General features: G+C 36.9%; 1 protein-coding gene across 2 annotated transcripts in view; it reads right to left on the reverse strand.

Annotated features, from left to right (window-relative positions):
* The window catches only part of ARIH1 (ariadne RBR E3 ubiquitin protein ligase 1), a 101,476-nt gene that overhangs the window by 43,624 nt on the left and 35,686 nt on the right, over nt 1–22,166 (reverse strand). For both annotated transcript variants that reach the window (XM_018054680.1, XM_018054681.1), the window contains one exon: nt 12,770–12,837. In XM_018054680.1, coding sequence (XP_017910169.1) covers nt 12,770–12,837 — 68 coding nt within the window. The remainder of the gene's footprint in view (nt 1–12,769; nt 12,838–22,166) is intronic.

Genomic DNA, 22,166 nt, shown 5'->3' on the forward strand with positions numbered 1-22,166 from the left:
CATACAATCCAGGTCAGGAGCTAGAACATTGCTAGTACCTTAGAAACCCTGCTGTCTATGGGGTCACACAGAGTTGGACACAACTGAAGTGACTTAGCAGTAAACACCTCTTTTTCAGTAACAAGCTCTCCCCACAAGAGATAATCACTACTCCATTTTACCACCTAAATATCCACCCTCAAACAATGTTACTTATTTTTGCCTGTTTTTGCATTTCATATAAACAGAACCATATTGAGGCTAGGTATTCTGTTCAATTTGTTTTCCTTTCACTAAATATAATGTTTTTAAGATTCATCTGTGTAGTCGGTTGTTGCGCTATTTTACTTTTCATTCCTGAATTATATAAATATACCAGAGTTACCTATTTATACACACCTGAGTTGTTTGTAGCTTGTGGCTCATATGGTAACAATGCTATGAACACACTTATATATAACTTTCAGTTTAGACATGCTTATTTTTCCCTGTATACCTGGGAGTGGAATTATTGAGTCAAAGATATGCAATTGTATTGCTGCTAATTGAAAAATAAATTTTTATAATTCTAAAATCATTTAACAACTTATCTGTAGATTCCTTTGGATTTACAATATACACCATTCATATCAATGATTATTACCTGTCTAGTATCTGCCTTACAACCACTATACTTTATTATTATTGGTATACTACTGGCTAGGATCTCCTTCAGTATAATGTTGAATATGAGCAAAGATAACAGACACCCATGTCTTGGACTCCATATAAAAGGGAAATATTTTCAACATTTCATCATGAACTATATCTCCTACAGATGCTTTTATAGATTTTTAGATTAAGAAAGTTTCCTTTTGTGCCTACTTTGCTAATGGTGTTTCTTTTTAAAAATCATGAATAATTGCTAATTTTTAGCATCTGCTCCTCTGCATCTACTGAAATATTATTCTCATTTATTTGTTCAAGTGACCTTATTAAACTGTTTCAAGTTAAACCAACCTAGCATTTCTGGGATAAATCTTGGCTGTGCCAGATTAGTATTTGTTTTTATGTACTGCTGGATTCAATTTGCAAATATTTGGGGGTTTTGTTTCTCTTAGCATCTATGTATATGATAGAAACTGACATGTAATTTTCCTTTGGGCTTTAGTATCAAGGTTGTGATAGCTTCAAGAAGGTGGAGCAAACTCTTTTTCTGTTTTCTAAAAGAATATAAAGTTATATATTATAAGGTTAGAATTTCTGTCTCATTAAATGTTGGTCAAAGTTTCCAGTGTATCCAATCTGGACTTGGACTTTATTCAAAGTTTCACTTCACAATTATAACCCCATAAGGGTTTTCTCTTTCTTATGTAAATTTTTGTAAATTGCAAATTCCTAAGAATTTATCCATTTCATGTAAATTTCAACTTAGTTATTAACAGTATCTTTTTTTTAAGTATCTTAGGATTCAAAGGGACATTCATTACGTATATTGGTTATTTGTTCTTTCTTTTCTTGACTAATCTCATCTTTTGTCTCCTTGATCCCTTTTCCTGTATGTTTCTTTTCCATTTCATTAAAGTCTCCCCTAGCATCTCTTCCTGTACATATTCTCTCTGAATTTATTTTGTTCTTTTTCTATTTGACCTATCTAGCTCATTAACTTGAGACTTAAGATGAATGCTTAGCTCATTACTATTCTTACACATGCACTTTACATGTATTTATACATGTTTTAGCACAAATTAGGCAGCAGTCTATAATTATTTTCCCTTAACATTCTAATAGTTGCTTAAATAGCACTTATGAATATTTGAAACTTTAATAAACATGGATAGAATCTGAAATGTTGGCTTAAAAAAACACAAATGCTAAGCACAACATAGAGCCACTTTAATATTAATTTTAAAAGATAGCACTGTTTCTGAACACATTTCCATGATTACAGTATTCTAGATTAGCAATTATTTTCTTTCATCTACTGAGGGATCATCCTACCATCAATTCCACTTTTAGTATTGGGAAGTCAGCTATCCTCTGGAAGAATGTAATGTATACTTTCAATTTCAATTTTTCCCTCTACATACATTATATACACACACAGTTTCACTTTTTGTAAGTCATCTTTCTTGTACCTTACTGCTTTTGTGATTGTCTGTTTATGTTTATAGGTTTACTATGATGTTTTAAAATGTAGATTTCTTTTTACCATATTTCATAAAATGCTCTGGCACCAAAATTAATGATCTTACCAGAAAGTAAAATGGGAAATTTTTCACGTAAGTCATATATCAATCTTGTTGGACTATAAGGTGCCATCAACTGAAAGATGCGTTTAGATTTCAGACAGGTATCTAAGGCGTGAAAAACTACATCTTAGAATCAATAAAACAGCATTTTATTATGCATCAGTCAGTTCAACTCAGTCGCTCAGTTGTGTCCAACTCTTTGCAACCCCATGGACTGCAGCACGCCAGGCCTCCCTATCCATCACCAACTCCTGGAGTTTACTCAAACTTGTGTCCATTGAGTCAGTGATGCCATCCAACCATCTCATCCTCTTTTGTCCCCTTCTCCTCCCGCCTTGAACCTTTCCCAGCATCAGGGTCTTTTCCAGTGAGTCAGCTCTTCACATCAGGTGGCCAAAGTATTGGAGTTTCAGCTTCAACATTAGTCCTTCCAATGAATATTATTTTGCATGGCAACAGTTAAAATTTCTTACCAATCCAGAAAAATCAATCATTAAACCTTCAAATATCACCTCTGCCCTATTTTCTTTTCTTTTTCTAAATTCAATGGAGATCTTCTTGTTGTATCTTTTATGTTTCTTCTCTTGCGTATTTTCCATCAGTCACTGTGTGTGCATAATTCTGAACAGTGTTTTGATTTCCTATTAAATCAAAAATAGGTTGGTGCAAAAGTAATTGCATTTTGCACTGCTGAAATTTGCAATTTAATATTGGAATACATTCTTAAATAAATGTGTTTATGTTTTTTTTTATTTTTTTATGTTATACATCATTTTAATGCACAGTTCTTCCTTTATGTTTTTTGTTAATGACTTATTGCTTGCTATTTATTTTATATGTATTTTACATTGTAGAAATGATGTTAGACAAAAACAAAATTCGCGTGATTTTATTCAAGTTCAAACTTACAACTCACAATATCAACAATGCATCGGGCCCAGGAACTGCTAAGGAATATACAGTGCTGTGGTGGTTCAAGAAGTTATGCAAAGGAAATGAAAGCCTTGAAGATAAGGAGTACAGTGGCTGGCCATCGGAAGGTGACAATGACCAACTGAGAGCGCCATCATCGACGCTGATCCTCTTAAAACTATGGGATAAGTTGCCAAAGAACTCATCATCAAATCATTCTATGGTCAATTGGCATTTGAAGCAAACTGGAAAGGTGAAAAAGTATGGTAACTGAGTGCCTCATAAGCTGACTATAAATCATCATTTTGCAGTGTCTTCTCTTATTCTACACAATAACAAACCATTTCTTGACCTGATTGCGAAGTGCGATGAAAAGTGGATTTTATACAACAGGTGACAACGAGACCAGTGGCTGAACAGTGAAGAAGCCGCAAAACACTTCCCAAAGCCAAACCTGCACCAAAAACAGATCATGGTCACTGCTCCATGGTCTGCTGCCAGTCTGGTCCACCACAGCTTTCTGAATCCCGGTGAAACCATTACATCTAAGATGTATGCTCAGCAAATCAATGAGATGCACCTAAAACTGCAATGCCTGCAGCCAGCACTGGTAAACAGAAGGGGCCCAATTCTTCTCCATGGCAATGCCTGACCACACGCCGTACAACCAAGGCTTCAAAACAGAACAAACTGCGTACACAGTTTTGCCTCAGCCATATTTACGTGACCTCTTACCAACCAACAGCCACTTCCTCAAGCACCTCGACAAGTTTTTGCAGAGAAACTGTTTCCACAACCAGCAGGAAGCAGAAAATGCTTTCCAAGAGTTCATCAACTCATAACACATGGAGTTTTATGCTACAGGAATAAACAAATTTATTTCTCATTGGCAAAAACGTGTTGATTGTAATAGTTCCTATTTTGATTAATAAATACGAACATGTGTTTGAGTCTAGTTACAATGATTTAAAATTCAGGATCCAAAACTTCAATTACTTTTGCACCAATCTAACAGTACACTAAACCTGTTTAGCTGTTAAACTAATTCACTGAATTAATTTTGCTTATTTTAATAAGCTTTTTTTCCTTCCAAATCTGTATGATAGCTCATACATTCTAATTCCCTGATGAGAGCATACCTATTTTAGTTTACTAATTTAGTGTGACTAATTCTAATATCTAGAATTTCAAGTTAGTATACTTCAATTATAAAAAATAATTTGAGCAAGTAGTTTGAGGCCTTGCTGCTTTTCCCTAGAAAAAAATTTATACTTGGTTCTGTCAGGTGTCTGGGTACATTAACAGTCTGGAACCATCTTAATTCAACTTCAAGGCCTGAGGTTTTTCTGGGCCACTCAGATGACCTGAATACTGTCTTCAGTCTTTAGGAGAGCTAGTTTACCTAACCCTCATTCTTGGTGGGATGAGAACTCCAACTTTCCTCCCATTAACCAAAGGCCAACAAAAACCACAGTTCAGTCTCCTGGCTACCTCTTCTGGATCAGCATATGCCTCCAGGGCACAGCAGACCGGGGTGCTTGGCTCATTTGCCTAGATTTCCATGTTCTCTTGGGTTTTAACCCTCTAATTCTTATTTTACTAATTATCAGATGTTCTTTGTTATTCTACTTAGTGGATAGAATGATTCCCTGAAGCTTTCCAGTCTCCTTTATTTCCTGGTAAACTTCTTCGGATCTCTTCCATCTGCTTTCAATTAACTGTCACCAACCTAAGTCAAGCCAACATTTTTCTTTTATCTGTATTATTGAAATAGTCTTCCAATTGGTCTTCCTGCTTTCAATCAGCTCATACTGTTAGTTCTGCTAAGCATTCAAGGTCTTCCAAAATGTACTTTCCACTAAACACATCCAATCATTTCCTCTCTATTCTTCATGTAAATCTCAATGACCATTCAACATATGTTACACCCCCCATACCAACACTATTTTCTGAACCTGTAATACCCAGGTTCTCACATTCCCCTGACCTTCTAAGTCCAATCAAATGCTATCTCATCAATAAATTCTTAACCACAACAGCAATAATAAGATAATACATTTGCTGCTTTCTATACACTGCTCCCCACTAACACCTGAGTTGTTTGAAGAGGAAACTCTGCTATACTGTAGAACAGTGATTAATGCTATCACAAAAGTCTGCCATCTGACAAACCAACTTTACTTTCACATTCTAGCAGTTAACTGTGAAACAATATACTATTATTAATGTGGTTAAGGAAAGCTACATACTATCACAATAAGGTACAAGGGCTAACCCCCATACTTAATTACTAAATGGGTGTTAATGTTTCAGAATGAAAAGTGGAAAGCTATTTGCAACATAGGGTGGAAAAGACTGATATCCATTTTTACGATTCTTTGATCACACCTGTCCATTAAAAGTAGTCATCAGCCACCTGTACTGCTCCTTACTTCAGACAAGCCAGTTAACTTATTAATTAACATTCACCTTATATATTACTGACTACAATGAGTTATAAAATTTAACATAAGAAAAGAAATCTGAGCTGCAGAAAAGATACCAACTTGTTACTTGCTACTAACTGTAAAGAAGCTTAATTTGGCACAGGGTGGTGGTGGTAGGTAGATTTCTCTCAAACTCCCGACAAACTGAAATCTGATTTATATGCAAGTCATACGTTAAATAAAAGTTCTACTGAAGAAAAACAAAAGCTAGAAAGGGCTGAATTTAAAGTATTTACTAAACACTACATATGTCAGGAATTGTGTTAAGTGCTAGGAATGAAAGATTAGTGAGTTATTTTCTACACAAGGAACTCTAGCTCGATCCACGGGTTGGGAAGATCCCCTGAAGTAGGAAATGACAAAACACTCCAGTATCCCATGGACAGAGGAGCCTGGTGGACTGTGGTACATGGGTCATGAAGAGTTGGACACAAGTGTTCTTCAACAAGAAATTTACTCTATCAGAGGCAAGGAGATACTCAATTTTCAAAGACTGCAATAGCAGAATTACTAGTCATGGTGTCACACGCTCAATATTTGATGCTACAAGCTGTGATGCCTGTGCCAACGGCACCAGCAACAGCTCTTCCATTAAAATAGTTTGGCATTTTCCTGAACTCAGACTTCATGGCTGATTCTCAATATGTAATGTCTTTTCCACTTAACTTCTCAGTTTGCTTGCAACTAAAAACCCTAACTGATATACCAGAAAAGGAGACAGTTCAAGATAACAAATGAAATAATGAAAGCAACATCCCACAAAAATTATTATAGACTCAAAGCCCAGATGGAAAGGTTGGCCTTAAAGAAAGACAGACTTGTTATTGCTGTACTTCTGATTCTCTGATTTGTTCACCTGGACGATCATGGGAAAAAGCCTAATGAATAAAGAAAATTCTATCTAATTTGTAAAACAGAAAAGAAATGTGCAGAGTTAAAAAGCAGAATGCTGGATAAGAAAGAAAATGGCAAAAGTCTGGAAAGCTGCTGCAAGACACAAAAAAGACCAGAAAGTTAAAACAGTCCCTTGTCTACCAGCCCCTCCCCACCTTCACCAAAATTTATTTTTCAAAAGAATAAGTCACTCATGTGTAGGGTCAGGACAGATCTGTTTAAGCTGTGGAGTGGAAGTCCAGGAGGCAAGTAAGAAGAATTATTGTTAAGATTCTATCTATACCTATATTGCTGTTGCTGGACTATGGATTCCCTCCTCCAGGACAGGGATTATGGCTCACTAATAAACACAAGGAATATTGATATGCTTAGTGTATAGAAAAGAGAGAGGAAGAAATTTAAAACTTCACAATTTTTACCAAGGTAAGAATCATCTTTAAGTATGTCAAAATGAACAGAAATAATACTTGAATTCACTTTGTGTCACCAACTGGAAAACAAGATCTTTTTTTAATGCTGTGTAACAAAATTTACTGCCCATATTATCTATCTTTGCTTGTGATTCCTGGGATCCTAAATATTGTAAGATTATCATACAAGTAACTTTCACTTTTATACTTGAGAACTGGGAGACGCACAGTGTCACTCCTTATAATTCCGTGTTTCTTTTCATTCTTCAAGGCTATTAATGGGGTGAGAGGAGAGGTAAGAATGGAAAAGGGCCCGGGCACTGGCATTTACAAAAATTCTTGGGTAATTTCTATGCACTTTAATAGTTTACCTATTGATTGTCTTGAGTCTCCTAGGTAATGATTATATTGTCTTCACAGAATTTCTCTTGTATGAATTTCTTTTTTAATTAAAAGAATTATTTTTAATGTTTTATTTTCTTTGGGTCATGCTGTGCAGCACATGTGATCTTAGGTCTTTGATCAGGGATCAAATTCACGCCTTTAGCACTGGAAGCACAGAGTCTTAACCACTAGACCACCAGAGAAATCTTTCTTTCTTTCTTACAGAAGAGTGCTTTCATTACAAATAAATGTTTATTTTCTGAATTAAATAATTATTTTGTTATAAAGTTTTTCTGCAATTATTGAGGGAAATTCACAGAATACAAAAAAACAAAGAATTTTTAAAAATCCATAATCCTCACATCCCCAAAACAACCTTCATGCCACTTATTTAATTTTCCATGTACTATTTTATGTATTAGAACTCCCAATACAATTAAATGGTGGTGACTGTCAATAACCTTGTTTGATTTTAACTGGCACATTTCTAATATTTCAAAATTAAGTATAGTTTTGCTATAGGCTATTAGTTGATATCCTTTATTAATCTAAAAAATTACCTTCTTAGTTTGCAAAAAAAAATTTTCTGACTCAGGGGTAAATACACAATATTATTAATACATTGCTGACATTTATAATTACCTTTTGGCTTCTCTTCATCAACCTGTTAAAAGTAGTAAATGCTACAGACAAGTTTTTCCCTAAAGGTGACCCATTCTTACATTCTTAGGAGAAATCCTACTAGACCATTATTATTTCAATTATTTTTTATTCATGAAATCAAAAGCTATGTTCATAACAAATGTAGTTTTCTTATGCTGTCTTTGTCAAATATCATAACCAGATTTATTCTGATTTGACTAACATGAAATAATGATGCCTTATCTTTTTTTACATTCTAAAATAATTTTCAGTAGGAACTAGTAGCTCCTTAAAGGTTTATTGAGATAGAACGTGAACATAAAATCATCTGGTGCTTTTTGGGAAAGTAGAGGGATCTTCTAGCGTATTTACCTTTTCCTACAGTTGTCTTCCTACTTTTTTCTTTGGGAGATGGGTAATTTCCTTTCTGAGCTTTCAAATGTAATGGTATAAGTGGTCTAAGTGTGTAGCCGCTCAGTTGTGTCCGGCTCTGAGACTACATGGACTGTAATGCACCAGGCTCCTCAGTCCATTGGATTTTCCAGGTAAGAATACTAGAGTGGGTTGCCATTCCCTTCTCCAGGGGATCTCCCCGACCCAGGGATGGAACATAGGTCTCCCACATTGTAGGCAGATTCTTTACCACCTGAGACCAGGGAAGCCCCGTGGTGGTATACACAGTATTAAATAAAACTTCTGAAATATGTTTTCCTAACCATAATTATACATTATTTCCAATGTTGTTTATTTGTGCCTCTTCCTCTTACCCTAATCACATTTGCCAATGATTTACAATGATTTATTTCCCTCTTTTTCAAAATAAACTTGACCTTTTTTAAAGAGCAATTTTAAGCTCAAAGTTGAAAGTACAGAGGTTTCCTATATAACCCCTGCCACTACACACACACAACCACCCCCTCCGTCAACATCTCACGTAAGAGTGGTACATTTGATGCAATGAACCTACATTGACACATCATTGTCACCCACAGTTTACATCAGGTGTCAGGTTTGGTGCTGAACATTCAATGCATTTAGATAAATGTATACTTGACATATACTTATCGTAACAGTTTCATAAAGAACACTTTCACTGCCCAAAAGGTTCTTTTGGATCCCTCTAACCTCTGGCAACGACTGATCTTTTCATTATTTACATAATTTTGCCTTTTCCAGAATGTTATACACTTGGGATCAAACAGTATACAACTTTTCCAGACTGGTTTCTTCCACTTACCAATACTCATTTAAGGTTCCTTCATGTCTTTTCATGGCTTGACAGCTCACTTCGTTTTAGCAATGATATATTCCATTGCCTGGATGTGCCACAGTCTGTTCATCCATTCACTGACTGCAGAACATCTCTGTTGCTTCCAAGTTGTAGCAAGTATGAATCCAGATGCTGTGAATACTCATGTGCAGGTTTTGGTGGGCACAAGTTTTCAACTCATTTGGGTAACTATTAAGATGCGTGACTGGATTATATGGTAAGAAACTTCCAAACTGGAAGCAGGGTGGCTGGACCGTTTTGCATTCCCAACAGCAATGAATGAGAGTTCCTGCTGCTCCACATCCTCATCAGTACTGGGTGGTATTTTCTGGATTTTGGTCACTCTAACCAAGGTGTGTGGTGGTAATTTCGACAATCCCATATTAATGAGCAGTACCCTAATGATGATATGTGATGTTAAATATCTCTTCTCTGATAAGGTAAGTATTAAGATTTTTGCCCACTTTAAAATTGAGTCTTTATCCTACTACTGAGTTCCAAGAATTCTTTATGTATTTCAGGTAACAGGTTATCTTTTGCAAATATTTTCTCCATAGGTCTTGTTTTCTCATTCTCTTATTTCCCTTTATCCATTTCAAAGGTCAGTTTATTTCTGTTTCTTAGTTCACTAATGCTGTTTTTATCTTAAATAACTATTCTACTTTCTGAGTTTATTTTATATACTTTTCTAACTTTCTGTTTCAAAGGTTCAGTTTTTCTCCCTAATTATCTTTTTTTATAGACACTGACTATAAATTTCACTGTACCTCTTCAGCCACATTCCACATTTGACCTGCCATTATTTAGTTCTAACTTTTAGTAATTTCAATTTTGGATTCTGAGTTTTTTTGCAAGTGTGAAAATAGAAGCGATGTATCAATTTTTCTTGGAATGTATTATAGCCCAGAATGTGACCATTTTGAAAATAATATACTCTGAAGGATACACAAATACCAATACATATTTTAAATTCTAAGTTTATTTATTGACACCAGCCTAGAGAGACAGCACCCACAAAACAAGAATAAAGTTATTAAAATGAATAAGTTGGATACTGTTAAACAATTCAAGACGGCTAAACAGCTGATGCAGTAAGAAAAGCAAGTTAGTGAATTAGAGGTAAACCTGAAGAACTTTCACAGACCAAAGTAAAGAGACAAGTACAGAAGAAGCATTTTTTTAAAAAGGTGGAAAAGAGATCCAGAAGTTTCAACATATAACCAACAGGAATTCTAGAAAGCAACAAGAGAATGGAAAAAAGGTAATATTAAACAAATAACAGCTAAGGATTTCCCAAACTAAAAACATGAGTCCTCAGACTTAAAGTGTGCAATTAGCTATATTTTCCAAACTTACTCCACAATTTCAAACTGTTAAGAATTTCTCTTGAGGGAGGGGACACATGTATGCCTACATCCTATTCGTGCTGATGTGTGGCAGAGGCCGGCACCATATTGTAAAATAATTATCTTCCAATTAAAAAAAAAAAAAGAATTTCTCTTGGAGCACTAAAGAATGTATTATTCTGGAGGGTGGAAAAAGTAAATATGGAGAAAACAGTGGGATGAAACAAAAATTTTAGCCAAAAACCAAAAAAAGTTAAGTATACTAATAGTAAAAATGCTTAACATTAAATGAAAACTTCAAAATATCAACTTATCCAACTGAGAGAGGAAGAGGGGAGGACAGAGAAGAAAATTATGCTACAGTTTTTGTCTTGTGTAGGACACAAATATAAATAGTATACTGTTATAAACTTATAGTTAAGTATGCATATACAAACTATAAGGGTGATCATTTAAAAAACTGAAATAAAACATATAACTCTGAAATTATTAGGCGGGAACAAAGGGAAAGGAAACTTGATCAAGCCAAATAACCCAACAGAAAACATAGTAAATATAAAGCACAAATCAAGGAAATCAGTAACTAAATCTAAACTTATTAGTAATTACAAAATAAAGTATAGCAGTGCTACCACCAGACAACATAGGATATAACGTGAAACAGTATGTGAGACAAAAAGGTATTGCACACTGATTTAAAAACACAAAAGATTTACAAGTCCAGAATATACAAAACAAAAACTGGAATTACAAGGAGAAACTGAAATGTTCATACATACTAGAAGTTTCCAGAAGCCACCTATTTCAATTCATACTTAAGTACAGTATTTAATTGAAGAATGCTTTCAACAGTGTCAGCAATGCTGCAGGGCAAATTTGAGAATGCCTTTAGAGAGATACACTGATAAGAAACAAACTATAAATAAGTCTAGCTCAGCAGAGGAGTATCAGATGTAAACAATGAAACCTACCTTTTTCCTAACAGAGCTGTCATACAGTAAGTTTGAAAACAAACTTGACCAAAATTAAAAGTACCACTGATTTTTTTCATAAAAGGTCAGATCCATGCAAAAACAGGAGGAAAAAACCCACCACACTAGTCAAGGAGCATTTTATTCTTCAAGCACCTGGGAAAGTTCGACCGTATGTATCTAAGAACATAAGCTATGGAGTCCAACAAATTTGAGTTTAAGTGCTAACTCCTTGTGTTACAAAACTCATACAAATATATGAAGCTCTAAGTCTTACAACTATTAAGTGGGGATGATAATTTGTAGCTCCATAAAGCTATCACTAAGATGAAATGAAATAATGCCTGGCACAGAGGGCTCAATAACTAACAATTATTGCTGTTACTATTAAACTGTATTGGGGTGCAAGATGTGAGAAACTTCATAATATTGTTGGTATTAATTAACATGTTTTGCAAAGCGTTTTTGATTCTAAAGTCACACAGGAAATATTTTCCATTAATTTTCCTAATACTTGGATTCTCAGGTTGTAACAAAACTGTATGTAATTTTAAAATTAAAATTAGAACTGCTGGTTTTAGACTGATAGAATAAGTAACAGCTCTCATTCTATTACCAAGTGCTCCAAATTTCCAATCTAAGAAAGACAAAAAAGGAGGCAGTATTACTGTCATTCTCTAGTCCTTGTAATTTCTTGCCTTTAGAACCAGAAACATCTCCAGAGAGAAAATGCCCAATGGGATTTAGTCCTGCACTGAAACCAGAGAACCACTCCAAACAGCTGTTTTAGTGGTAAGGCTACCCTGAGCAACTTCTTTATATTTATTGAAGAAATGTCACTATTATGCCTACAGAAGAAAGTTTATGGGCAAGAAAGTTTTAAGTAATTAAAGGAAGATCTTATCATGTGTTCTAATATATTAAGTCCTTGAAAAAAAAAACAAAAAACAAAAACAAAACACCTACTTTTAGTTCTCAGTACTCAAGGGGATGTATTATAGAAGATATTGAAGCAGAGTCCCCACACCTCACCTCCAAAGTAAAAGAAGAAACAAGCCTGAGTTCCCTTAACACTAGGTTTATTGCAAACTTACACATGGGGAATATATCAAAGCAAATACTATTCATACATGGGTTTGTTCACTAAGTATATAAATCAATCCCTTACTTGTGTCTCATAAACTCAGTTCAACAGGCTTTCCATAATTACTTCTAAGTATAAAGCTCACAATATAGTTCCTTACCTTTCCATTAGCTTCTCTTTATCCCAATTGAAGTGGCTAAGGAGTATTCTTGTGATAGTTGCTGGATTCTAAAGGAGGGGGGGAAAAAAAGTCATTTTAAGGTAATAGCACTTACTGACATTTAGTGAATTTTTTAGGTTGAATTTACTCTTCCATAACACCCCACCCAAATTACTTTTCCTAAGGTATTTCTTTACTCCCCTAAGAAAACACAAAATTTTAAGAGCAAGACTATTTACAAATAGTTTGTCACACTAATGTCATGTTTCTATGAGAGTCTAAAGCAGAATTCGCAATAAGCCAAGAAGAAATTAAATGAAAAACTACTGTATTAAATCAAGCACTAATAAAGTGAACTTTTTTGCAATTAGATTTAACAGACTGCCAGATCAACACATTGTAAATCAATAAAGTTTCCAATATTTTATGTACTGAATAGCTCTAATCAGTCCAAACCATTTTCAATTCAAAAGGCCCACACTTAATGAAAAAGACAAAACATCTGTACTATGAAATATTTTTATAGAGTATCATCTGTAATCACTATTTCATTTCTCAAAGGAAACCACAGAGTCCAAAGTCTACTGCCCCATCATCATGCAGTGATGTCACAGACCCTCCCATTTTCCATGAAACTAGTGAACAGTTTTACCTCAGTAAGATGATGGGGCCTAGGAGAAGAAGGAAACCCAACTTATTCAAAGACACCAGAGCTAGTTACAAGGTCAAAAGTGAAATTCAAACCTGAGTCTGCTTATCTGTACTTTATGTATGATTTTATTACATCAAGTAACATTTCAAAAACGGTCTCTGCATATAAACCATAGTTAGACAGCAATGTTCCGGCACAGTAAGTGTTTGGGCTTCCCTGGTGGCTCAGACGGCAAAGAATCCACCTGCCAATGCAGGAGACCTGGGTTTGATCCCTGGATCTGGAAGATGCCCTGGAGAAGGGAATGGCAACCCACTTCAGTATTCTTGCCTGGAGAATTCCATGAACAGAGAAGCATGGCAAGCTGCAGTCCACGGGGTCTCAAAAGAGTTGGACACGGCTGAATTAATAACACACATTACTGATCTAGTTTAAAAGCAATCCTGTATAAAAATTTCATGAAAAAAGTCCCTATCAATTATTCTTAGTAATACCATTTGTCACAAAAATTCACAGACATCCACATTGCTGCTGTTGTTTAGTTGCTAAGTTGTGTCTGACTAACCTTTGGCAAAAAAGCCAAAGATGCAGATATTGTAAGTCCCAACCCTCTGCTCCAAGCACATTTTGCTAATCCATCTAGGTATTCCTTACTTCTTAGACTCAGACTTCTGTAAGAATCTTCCTTCAACACACCATTTGAGAAAAACACTGTCAGTCTATAAGAATAGGTAAAAAGAAACCTATTAGCTCACCCTAAATTATAATATTTGTACAGAATATAATTTTATCACATATCCAGCTCTTTTACAATAGGACTGTAGGCTTCCCTTGTGACTCAGCTGGTAAAGAATCCACCTGCAATGCAGGAGATCTGGGTTCAATCCCTGGGTTGGGAAGATCCCTCGGAGAAGGAAACGGCTACTCACTCCAGTACTCTGGACTGGAGAATTCCACGGCATCACAAAGAGTCGGCTAGGACTGAGCAACTTTCACTTGCCTATAACTGAAATAGTTATTCAGTCATATTTAAAATAAGGGCAATAATCCCATCAATTAGGGAAATTTAGTAGTACTCACTGGGATTTTGTAACTATAACTTTGGGACATCCAAAACACTATACATTCTCTGCCACTGGGAAAAATTTTTCAGGAACTGTTAAGTCTCAACTTGCAAAGAGAAAAATGGGAGAGGTGGGGAAATGCCCTCTTTGACCTAATATTGTTAAGTGCCTTTTCTGTGTTTGAGATCCCACATCAAAAACTGGTCTCGTCCAGAGTTTCCAAACCTGCTTTATTGATTCTTCAAAAGTAACTATGGAATGTTCTATTAGCATGCTTGGGGCTGGTGCATGGGGATGACCCAGAGAGATGTTATGGGGAGGGAGGTGTGAGGGGGGTTCATGTTTGGGAACGCATGTAAGAATTAAAGATTTTAAAATTAAGAAAAAGAGAGGGAAAAAAAAAAACAGATTCCTAGGTTCCACCCCTAAACTTGCTTGTTGCCAAAGGGATTCAGAACATTAGGCCAGTGGTCCCCCAGGATGAAGAAAACATGGCAATCTTTCTGGTTTGGGCTGTTCAAAAATTTCTGTGTAGGTGTAAGTGTTTGTTTAGTAATGTACACAGGGACCTCCCTGGCAGTCCAGTGGTTAAGACTTCACCTTCTCATGCTGGGGAAGCAAGTTCAATTCCTGGTTGGGGAGCTAAGATACCACAGGCCTCAGGGCCAAAAAACCAAATTACAGGGAATTCCCTGGCTGTACAGTGGTTAAGACTTCGCTTTCCAATGCAGTGGATGCAGGTTCGATCCCTGGTCAGGGAGCTAAGATTCCACATGACTCTTGGCCAAGAAACCAAAACATAAAACAGAAGCAATACTGTAACAAATTCAATAAAGACCTAAAAAATAATGTACATACTTTATTTAGGTGCATGCCATAAAATTTTCCCCAGAAGGATACTGGGGAAATTGGATAAAGGATACTGGAAAATTTGGCTAAACCACATCATAATGCCAAAATAGCTATATTTTGCCAGTGATCTACACTTCAGGGCAGAGAATATTTCACAATACTAAATAAATATATTTGGGTCACTATCTCAGTGCAGCTGGCTCAAGTCATTTATGTGCACTGAATGTAAGGAAAGGTGATGGAAAAATAATGTTTACTGTCCATCTACTGTATTCCAGACCCTGTGTAAGAACGTCCCAGTTGGTGCCAGTGGCAAAGAATCTGCCTGCCAATGCAGGAGATATAAGAGATGTGAGTTCGATCCCTGGGTAGGGAAAAACCCCTGGAGAGGAAATGGCAACCCATTCCAGTATTCTTGCCTAGAAAATCCCACGGACAGAGGAGCCTGGTGGGCTACAGTCCATGGGGTCAAAAACCAGTCAGACGTGACGAGAAGCTGAGCACACAGGCACAGCACCGTACTTTCTGTGCCCCATCTAATCCCCAAAGCCCTCTGTGAGGGAAACATGCCCACTTCCCACTTCAGATATGCGAGAACTGTGACTAGGCTCCAGCAGCACACAGAAACTACCCAGCATCCACCTCTGCTGCTGCTGCTAAGCCGCCTCAGCCATGTCCGACTCTGCGCGACCCCACAGCCGGCAGCCCACCAGGCTCCCCCGCCCCTGGGATTCTCCAGGCAAGAACACTGGAGTGGGTTGCCATTGCCTTCTCCAATGTAGGAAAGTGAAAAGTGAAAGTGAAGCCACTCAGTTGTGCCCAACTCCTAGCGACCCCATGGACTGCAGCCCACCAGGCTCCTCCGTCCATGGGATTTTCCAGGAAAGAGTACTGGAGTGGGGTGTCATCCCCTTCTCCATCATACCTCTAATTAAGTACAATAGTCGGAAATTCTAGCCTAGGACAATCTGGATCTAATATTCCTTCATTTATTCCATGTGGGAGAATCCAAAGGAATATTAAAAACATTACTTACATATGTTTAAATATCTTTTATATCCTCCACAACAGGGTAATTCAAGGCAGAATGAGGAGGGGATGACAGAAAGCTATAAGGCACAAGGGCATTTGAGGGACTGAAAAATGTGATGGTTGGTAATCATGAGGGAAAATCTTTATCAAAACTCAAACTATACACTTAGAAATGGGTACCTTTACTCAAATAAAAGTTACACATTGATCATGTTTATTTTTATTTAAAAACAGAACAAACTGACTTTTGGTCCTGGCATCTCTCCTCCCACCAATTACAACTAAAAACTCTGCACAAAATACAACCAACAAGAGTCCTCTAACAAGTAACAGCAGGTAGATTGGGGAGAACAGGGAAGAACAACAAATAAGATGGTAATGAGTATCCTGTTTGTTTTACCTCCTGGCTTGGACGCAAGCGTGGGCCAAATAGGCATAACTGTGTAATAGGCATGATCGGCAAAAACTCAGACAAGCGCACCTTCTTGGTCAGAGGACTAGGGCAAATGCCCCTGGAGAAGTCAGAGAGAATACTTTTCATTTTCCTTTATTTATTTCTCCCAGCCTTGGCCTGAGACCAGTCCCAGCCATGAAACTACACTACTGCAGACCACAGAGAACTACCAGGGAAAACCCACTGCTCTGAACAGAGGAACAAGGAAGGACTCTGTTGTGGAGAGTGTGAGAGAATCCCTACTATTTTCTGTTTTTCTCTTGCCACTTCACCTCGAGGCATGACAGGCAGAAAACTAAAACTGAGAGAACTCCATACAGTCAGCTAGAGGAATGAAGAAAAGGGCCCCTGGGAGACAGAGGAAATCACTAAGGAGAGAGATGCAAAAGCAGATCCCTAATTCTATGATGGACCAAGTCCTAGGCGCAAATGCAAGCAATACACGTGTGGAACAGCCAAAGAAGAACAGAAGTTTCCAGAACAGAACTATGATATAAACCGCTGCCCAAATCCTAGATCAACCTAGTGGGAATGGGAGGGACAAAGTGAACATAGCAAAGATTCAGGAAACTGAACAGCTAATGGGATCAACCTGTACATAAGGTGAGAAAGAGCTGCAGGTGGAACCTAACTGGGTTGACTTGTTTACTAAAACAAATAAAAGATCCTTACCATTTTTGAAAGGATTTTAAGACGACACAGAATCTCACACAACATACTACACATGCAGGAGAGAATACAGAACTACCAGAAACAAAGTAAGAACAATCACAAAAATCTGACCAACTATCAAGGGAGAAGACAATTACTTGAGTCTGACCCCAAGATGACCCAGATATTAGAATTATCAAAGACTTTTGAAGCGTCTGTTAAAAACATGACACATTAGGCAAGGGTGAACACCTTAAAATGAATGAAAGAGATTCTAGGACAGAAGCTCAAATTATTAAAAAAAAAAAGAAAAAGAAAGAAAAGAAAGAAGAACCAAATGGAAAATTTTAGGAATTAAAAAACTCTAAGATCACTGGATGGGCTCAAGGGCAGAGAGGAGATGAGAGAGCAGTCAGTGAACTCAAAGATATGTCAATAACAAGAGTGAGTGAGTGAGTGAGTGTGTGTATGGGTGTGTCTGAAGTCTTGGGGCCATGCGGGATAATATCAAAAGCTACCAGCCTAAAATTCTATATTCAATGAAAGTATAGTTCAGGATCGAAGCAAAGGATATTCTCAGAGAGAAGAAAACCGAGAGAACTACTGCCAGCAGACCTGTTTTAAAGGAACTGCTAAGAAGTTCTCCAAATAGAAAGGGAACGGCAGCAGAGGGTAACCTAGAATTTCAGGAAAGGAGGAAGAGCAACAGAAATGGTGAATGAGTAAATATCCTAGTCTATTTTTCTCCTCTTATGTTTCTGAAAATAAACAGAACTGCTGAAACCAAAAATTATAATGTTATATAAACCAAAACTTATATATGTTATGGTGAGGGGAAAGGTTAAATGCATACCGATGTAACACATATGACAGCTACAATACAAAGGGACAGACACAAACATTATCCATATAGCTGTAAGGTTTCTATGTCTCACTTGGAGTGAGAAAATATTAACCTAAGTAGACTGTGAAGTGAAATATTTGTATATAACGCCTAGAGCAACCACTTAGAGAGAGATAAAAGCACCAATACATATATAAAGTCGAATATTTTTAAAATTTCAATCCAAAAGAAAGCAGAAAAGGAAGACAGAAGAGGAAAATAATTTAAAACACCAAAATTCAACCACATCAGTAATTACGTTAAATGTGAAAAGTGGGGAAAAAACAAAAACAAAAAAACAACATTTAAAAGACAGAGGTAACTATACAAATACCAAATTATTATGTTATATACCTGAAACTGATGTCATATGTCAATTATGCTTTAACTAAAAAAAGAAATCTTTGTGCTGCTAAATGAAAATAAAAGACAAGAGACAGAAAGTTTAATTTTTTTTAAGAAAAACTATATATTGTTTATATAACAACCCATTTCCCAATATAATGATATACAGAAACTAAAAGTAAAAAAATTTTTTAAAGATGTATTATGCAAAACACAAATCAAGCAAAAGCTGCAGCAGCTGTTTTTCTCAAAGTAAACTTCAAAACAGGAAAATTTACCAGGGATAAAGAGAAATCTCAGTGGAAAGGTCAAGTCACCAAGAAAACATGCACCTAACAATAAAGTCCCATAATAAATGAAGCAAAAGCTGACAGAAATGAAAGCAAAACACACAAATCCACAATTATATTTAGAGATTTCAAAACTCCTCTCTCAGTAATCCACTGAATGGACGATTCAGAAAATAAATCATCTTCTATTAAGTAATCCAAAGGTCAATGAGGAAGTCTTGAAGAAAATAAGAAAACATCTTGAACTGAGGAATATGAAAATAAAAAACATCAGAATTCGTGAAATGTAGCTAATGTTGTTTAGGAAGAAATTGTGTTAAATGCTTACATTAGAAATGAAGAAAGATTAAAAAAAAATTCTTAAGTGCAAACTACACCTAACACAAGCAGAAGAATTAATAAAAAGAAGTCAATAAAACTGAAGACAGAAAAACAAGAGAAAATAAATGAAACCAAAAGCTGTACTAAACATGAACAGAATGCAAGCAAGGACTAAACCAGGGACTTCTCTGCTGGTCCAGTGGCTAAGACTCTGTACTCCTAATGCAGGGGACCCAGGTCCAATCCCCGATGAGGGAATTAGATCCCACATGCAACACCTAAGAGTTCATTCACATGCCGCAACTAGAAAATCCTGCATGCTGCAACTTAAGATCCAGCACAGGTAAAATACAGCCAACCAGAAAAAGTTTCAAAGTTTCTTATAAAGCTAAACATAATATTTAACCCCAAAATCTGACTATTAGGAATTTACCCAAGTGAAACAAACACTTATGTTCACCCAAAACCTGTATGAAGATGTCTGTGTGTGTGTGTGTGTCGGTGTGTGCGTCTGTGAGTCTGTGTGTCAGACGCTCAGTCGTGTCCAACCCTATGCAACCCACAGACTATAGCCTGCGAGGCCCCTCTGTCCATGGGATTTTCCAGGCAAGTACTGGAGTGGGTTGCCATTTCCTCTCCAGATTATATATATATATACACACTCATACAAACACACACACACACGTATATATATAAAACAGCTTTATTCGTGCCTGGTAAAAACAGAGAACAATCTAAACATTTTGCAACTAGGGAATGTATAAACAATGGTGGTACAGCCACTGGATGCACTACTACTCACCAACAAAGAACTATTGTTACAACAGTACATATGAATCTCAAATGCAAATTCTAAGTGAAAGAAAGTGAAAGTCGTGTCCGACTCTTTGCGACCCCTTGAACTGTAGCCCACCAGGCGCCTCCGTTACCAGGCACCTCCGTCCATGGGATTCTCCAGGCAAGAATACTGGAGTGGGTTGCCATTTCCTTCTCCAAGTTAAAGAAGCTATACTCAAATGGCTACATATTATTGCAAGATTCCATTTTTATGACAAGGTAGAAAAGGCAAAATACAAGGATGGTATACAAATCTAGTTGCCAGGGGTTGGTGGGTGGTATGATCTGGACAAACAGGATATAAGAATGGAGCCTTTTAGAGGGTGATAATGGAACTGTTCTGTAAGCTGGCTGAGATGGAATTTATATTCTTTTGTCAAAATTCATGGAATTATACACCTAAAAGTACGCAAAAGCCTTTGACTGTGTGGATCACAACAAACTATGGAAATTTCTTCAAGAGATGGGAATATCAGACCACTTACTTGCCTCCTGAGAAATCTGTATGCAGCTCAAGAAGCAAGAGTTAGAACCGGACATGGAACAATGGACTGGTTCCAAACTGAGAAAGGAGTACATCAAGGATGTACATTGTCTTATAGCAATAACCTCAGAGATCCAGATGATACCACTCTTATGGCAGAAAGCTAAGAGAAACTAAAGAGCCTCTTGCTGAAAGTGAAAGATGAGAGTGAAAAAGCTGGCTTAAAACTCAACATTCAAAAAAACTAAGACCATGGCATCTGGTCCCATCACTTTCTGGCAAATAGATGGGGAAACAATGCAAACAGTGAGACTTTATTTCCTTAGGCTCCAAAATTACTGCACATGGTGACTGCAGCCATGAAATTAAAAGAAGCTTGCTCCTTGGAAGAAAAGCTATGACCAACCTGGACAGCATATTAAAAAGCAGAGATATTACTTTACCAACAAATGTCCCTCTAGTCAAAGCTATGGTTTTTCCGGTAGTCATGTACAGATATGAGAGTTGGACCATAAAGAAAGCTGAGTGCCTAAGAATTGATGCTTTTGAACTGTGGTGTTGGAGAAGACTCTTGAGAGTCCTTTGGACTGCAAGGAGATCCAACCAGTCAATCCTAAAGGAAATCAGTCCTGAATATTCATTGGAAGGACTAAAGCTAAAGCTCCAATACTTTGGCCACCTGTTGCGAAGAACTGACTCATTGGAAAAGACCCTGATGCTGGGAAAGATTGAGGGCAGGAGGAGAAGGAATGACAGAGGATGAGACAACTGGATGGCATCACCGACTTGATGGTGATGGACAGGGAAGCTGGGACTGCTATAATCCATGCAGTCCCAAAGAGTCAGACAGGACTGAGAGACTGAACTGAAAAGTGTAAATTTAGTGTATGCAAATTGAAATATAAATTTAAAATATAAATTATGAGAGTAATTAACTTGTACTAGAGCACCAATAATGGAATTCTGACTATTAAAAGTGCAATGATACCTCACAACCCATCAATCACACTCCTGGGTTTGTTTTTTTTTTTTTTTTACTCCTGGGTATTTTTATACCCACTAATTCAAAAACATACGTGCACTGCAATGGTCACAGTAGTAGTACGTGAAATTCGCAAGATATGGAAGCAACCTAAGCATCTGTCAACAGAAGAATGGATGCAGATGTGGTGTATATACATGCAATGGAATATTACTCAGGCACAAAAGGAATGAATTTTTGCATTTGCAGCAACGTGGATAGACTTGGAGGTCACTCAGTTCAGTTCACTCCCTCAGTCATGTCTGACTCTTTGCGACCCCATGGACTGCAGCACACCAGGCCTCCCTGCCCATCACCAACTCCCAGAGTTTACCCAAGCTCATGTCCATTGAGTCGGTGATGCCACCCAACCATCTCATCCTCTGTCGTCCCTTTCTCCTCCTGCCTTCAATCTTTCTCAGCATCAGGGTCTTTTCAAATGAGTCAGCTCTTCGCATCAGGCGGCCAAAGTATTAGAGTTTCAGCTTCAATATCAGTCCTTCCAATGAAT

The sequence above is a fragment of the Capra hircus genome, chromosome 10 (assembly GCF_001704415.2).
Source record: "Capra hircus breed San Clemente chromosome 10, ASM170441v1, whole genome shotgun sequence".
In the NCBI taxonomy this organism is placed as follows: domain Eukaryota; kingdom Metazoa; phylum Chordata; class Mammalia; order Artiodactyla; family Bovidae; genus Capra; species Capra hircus.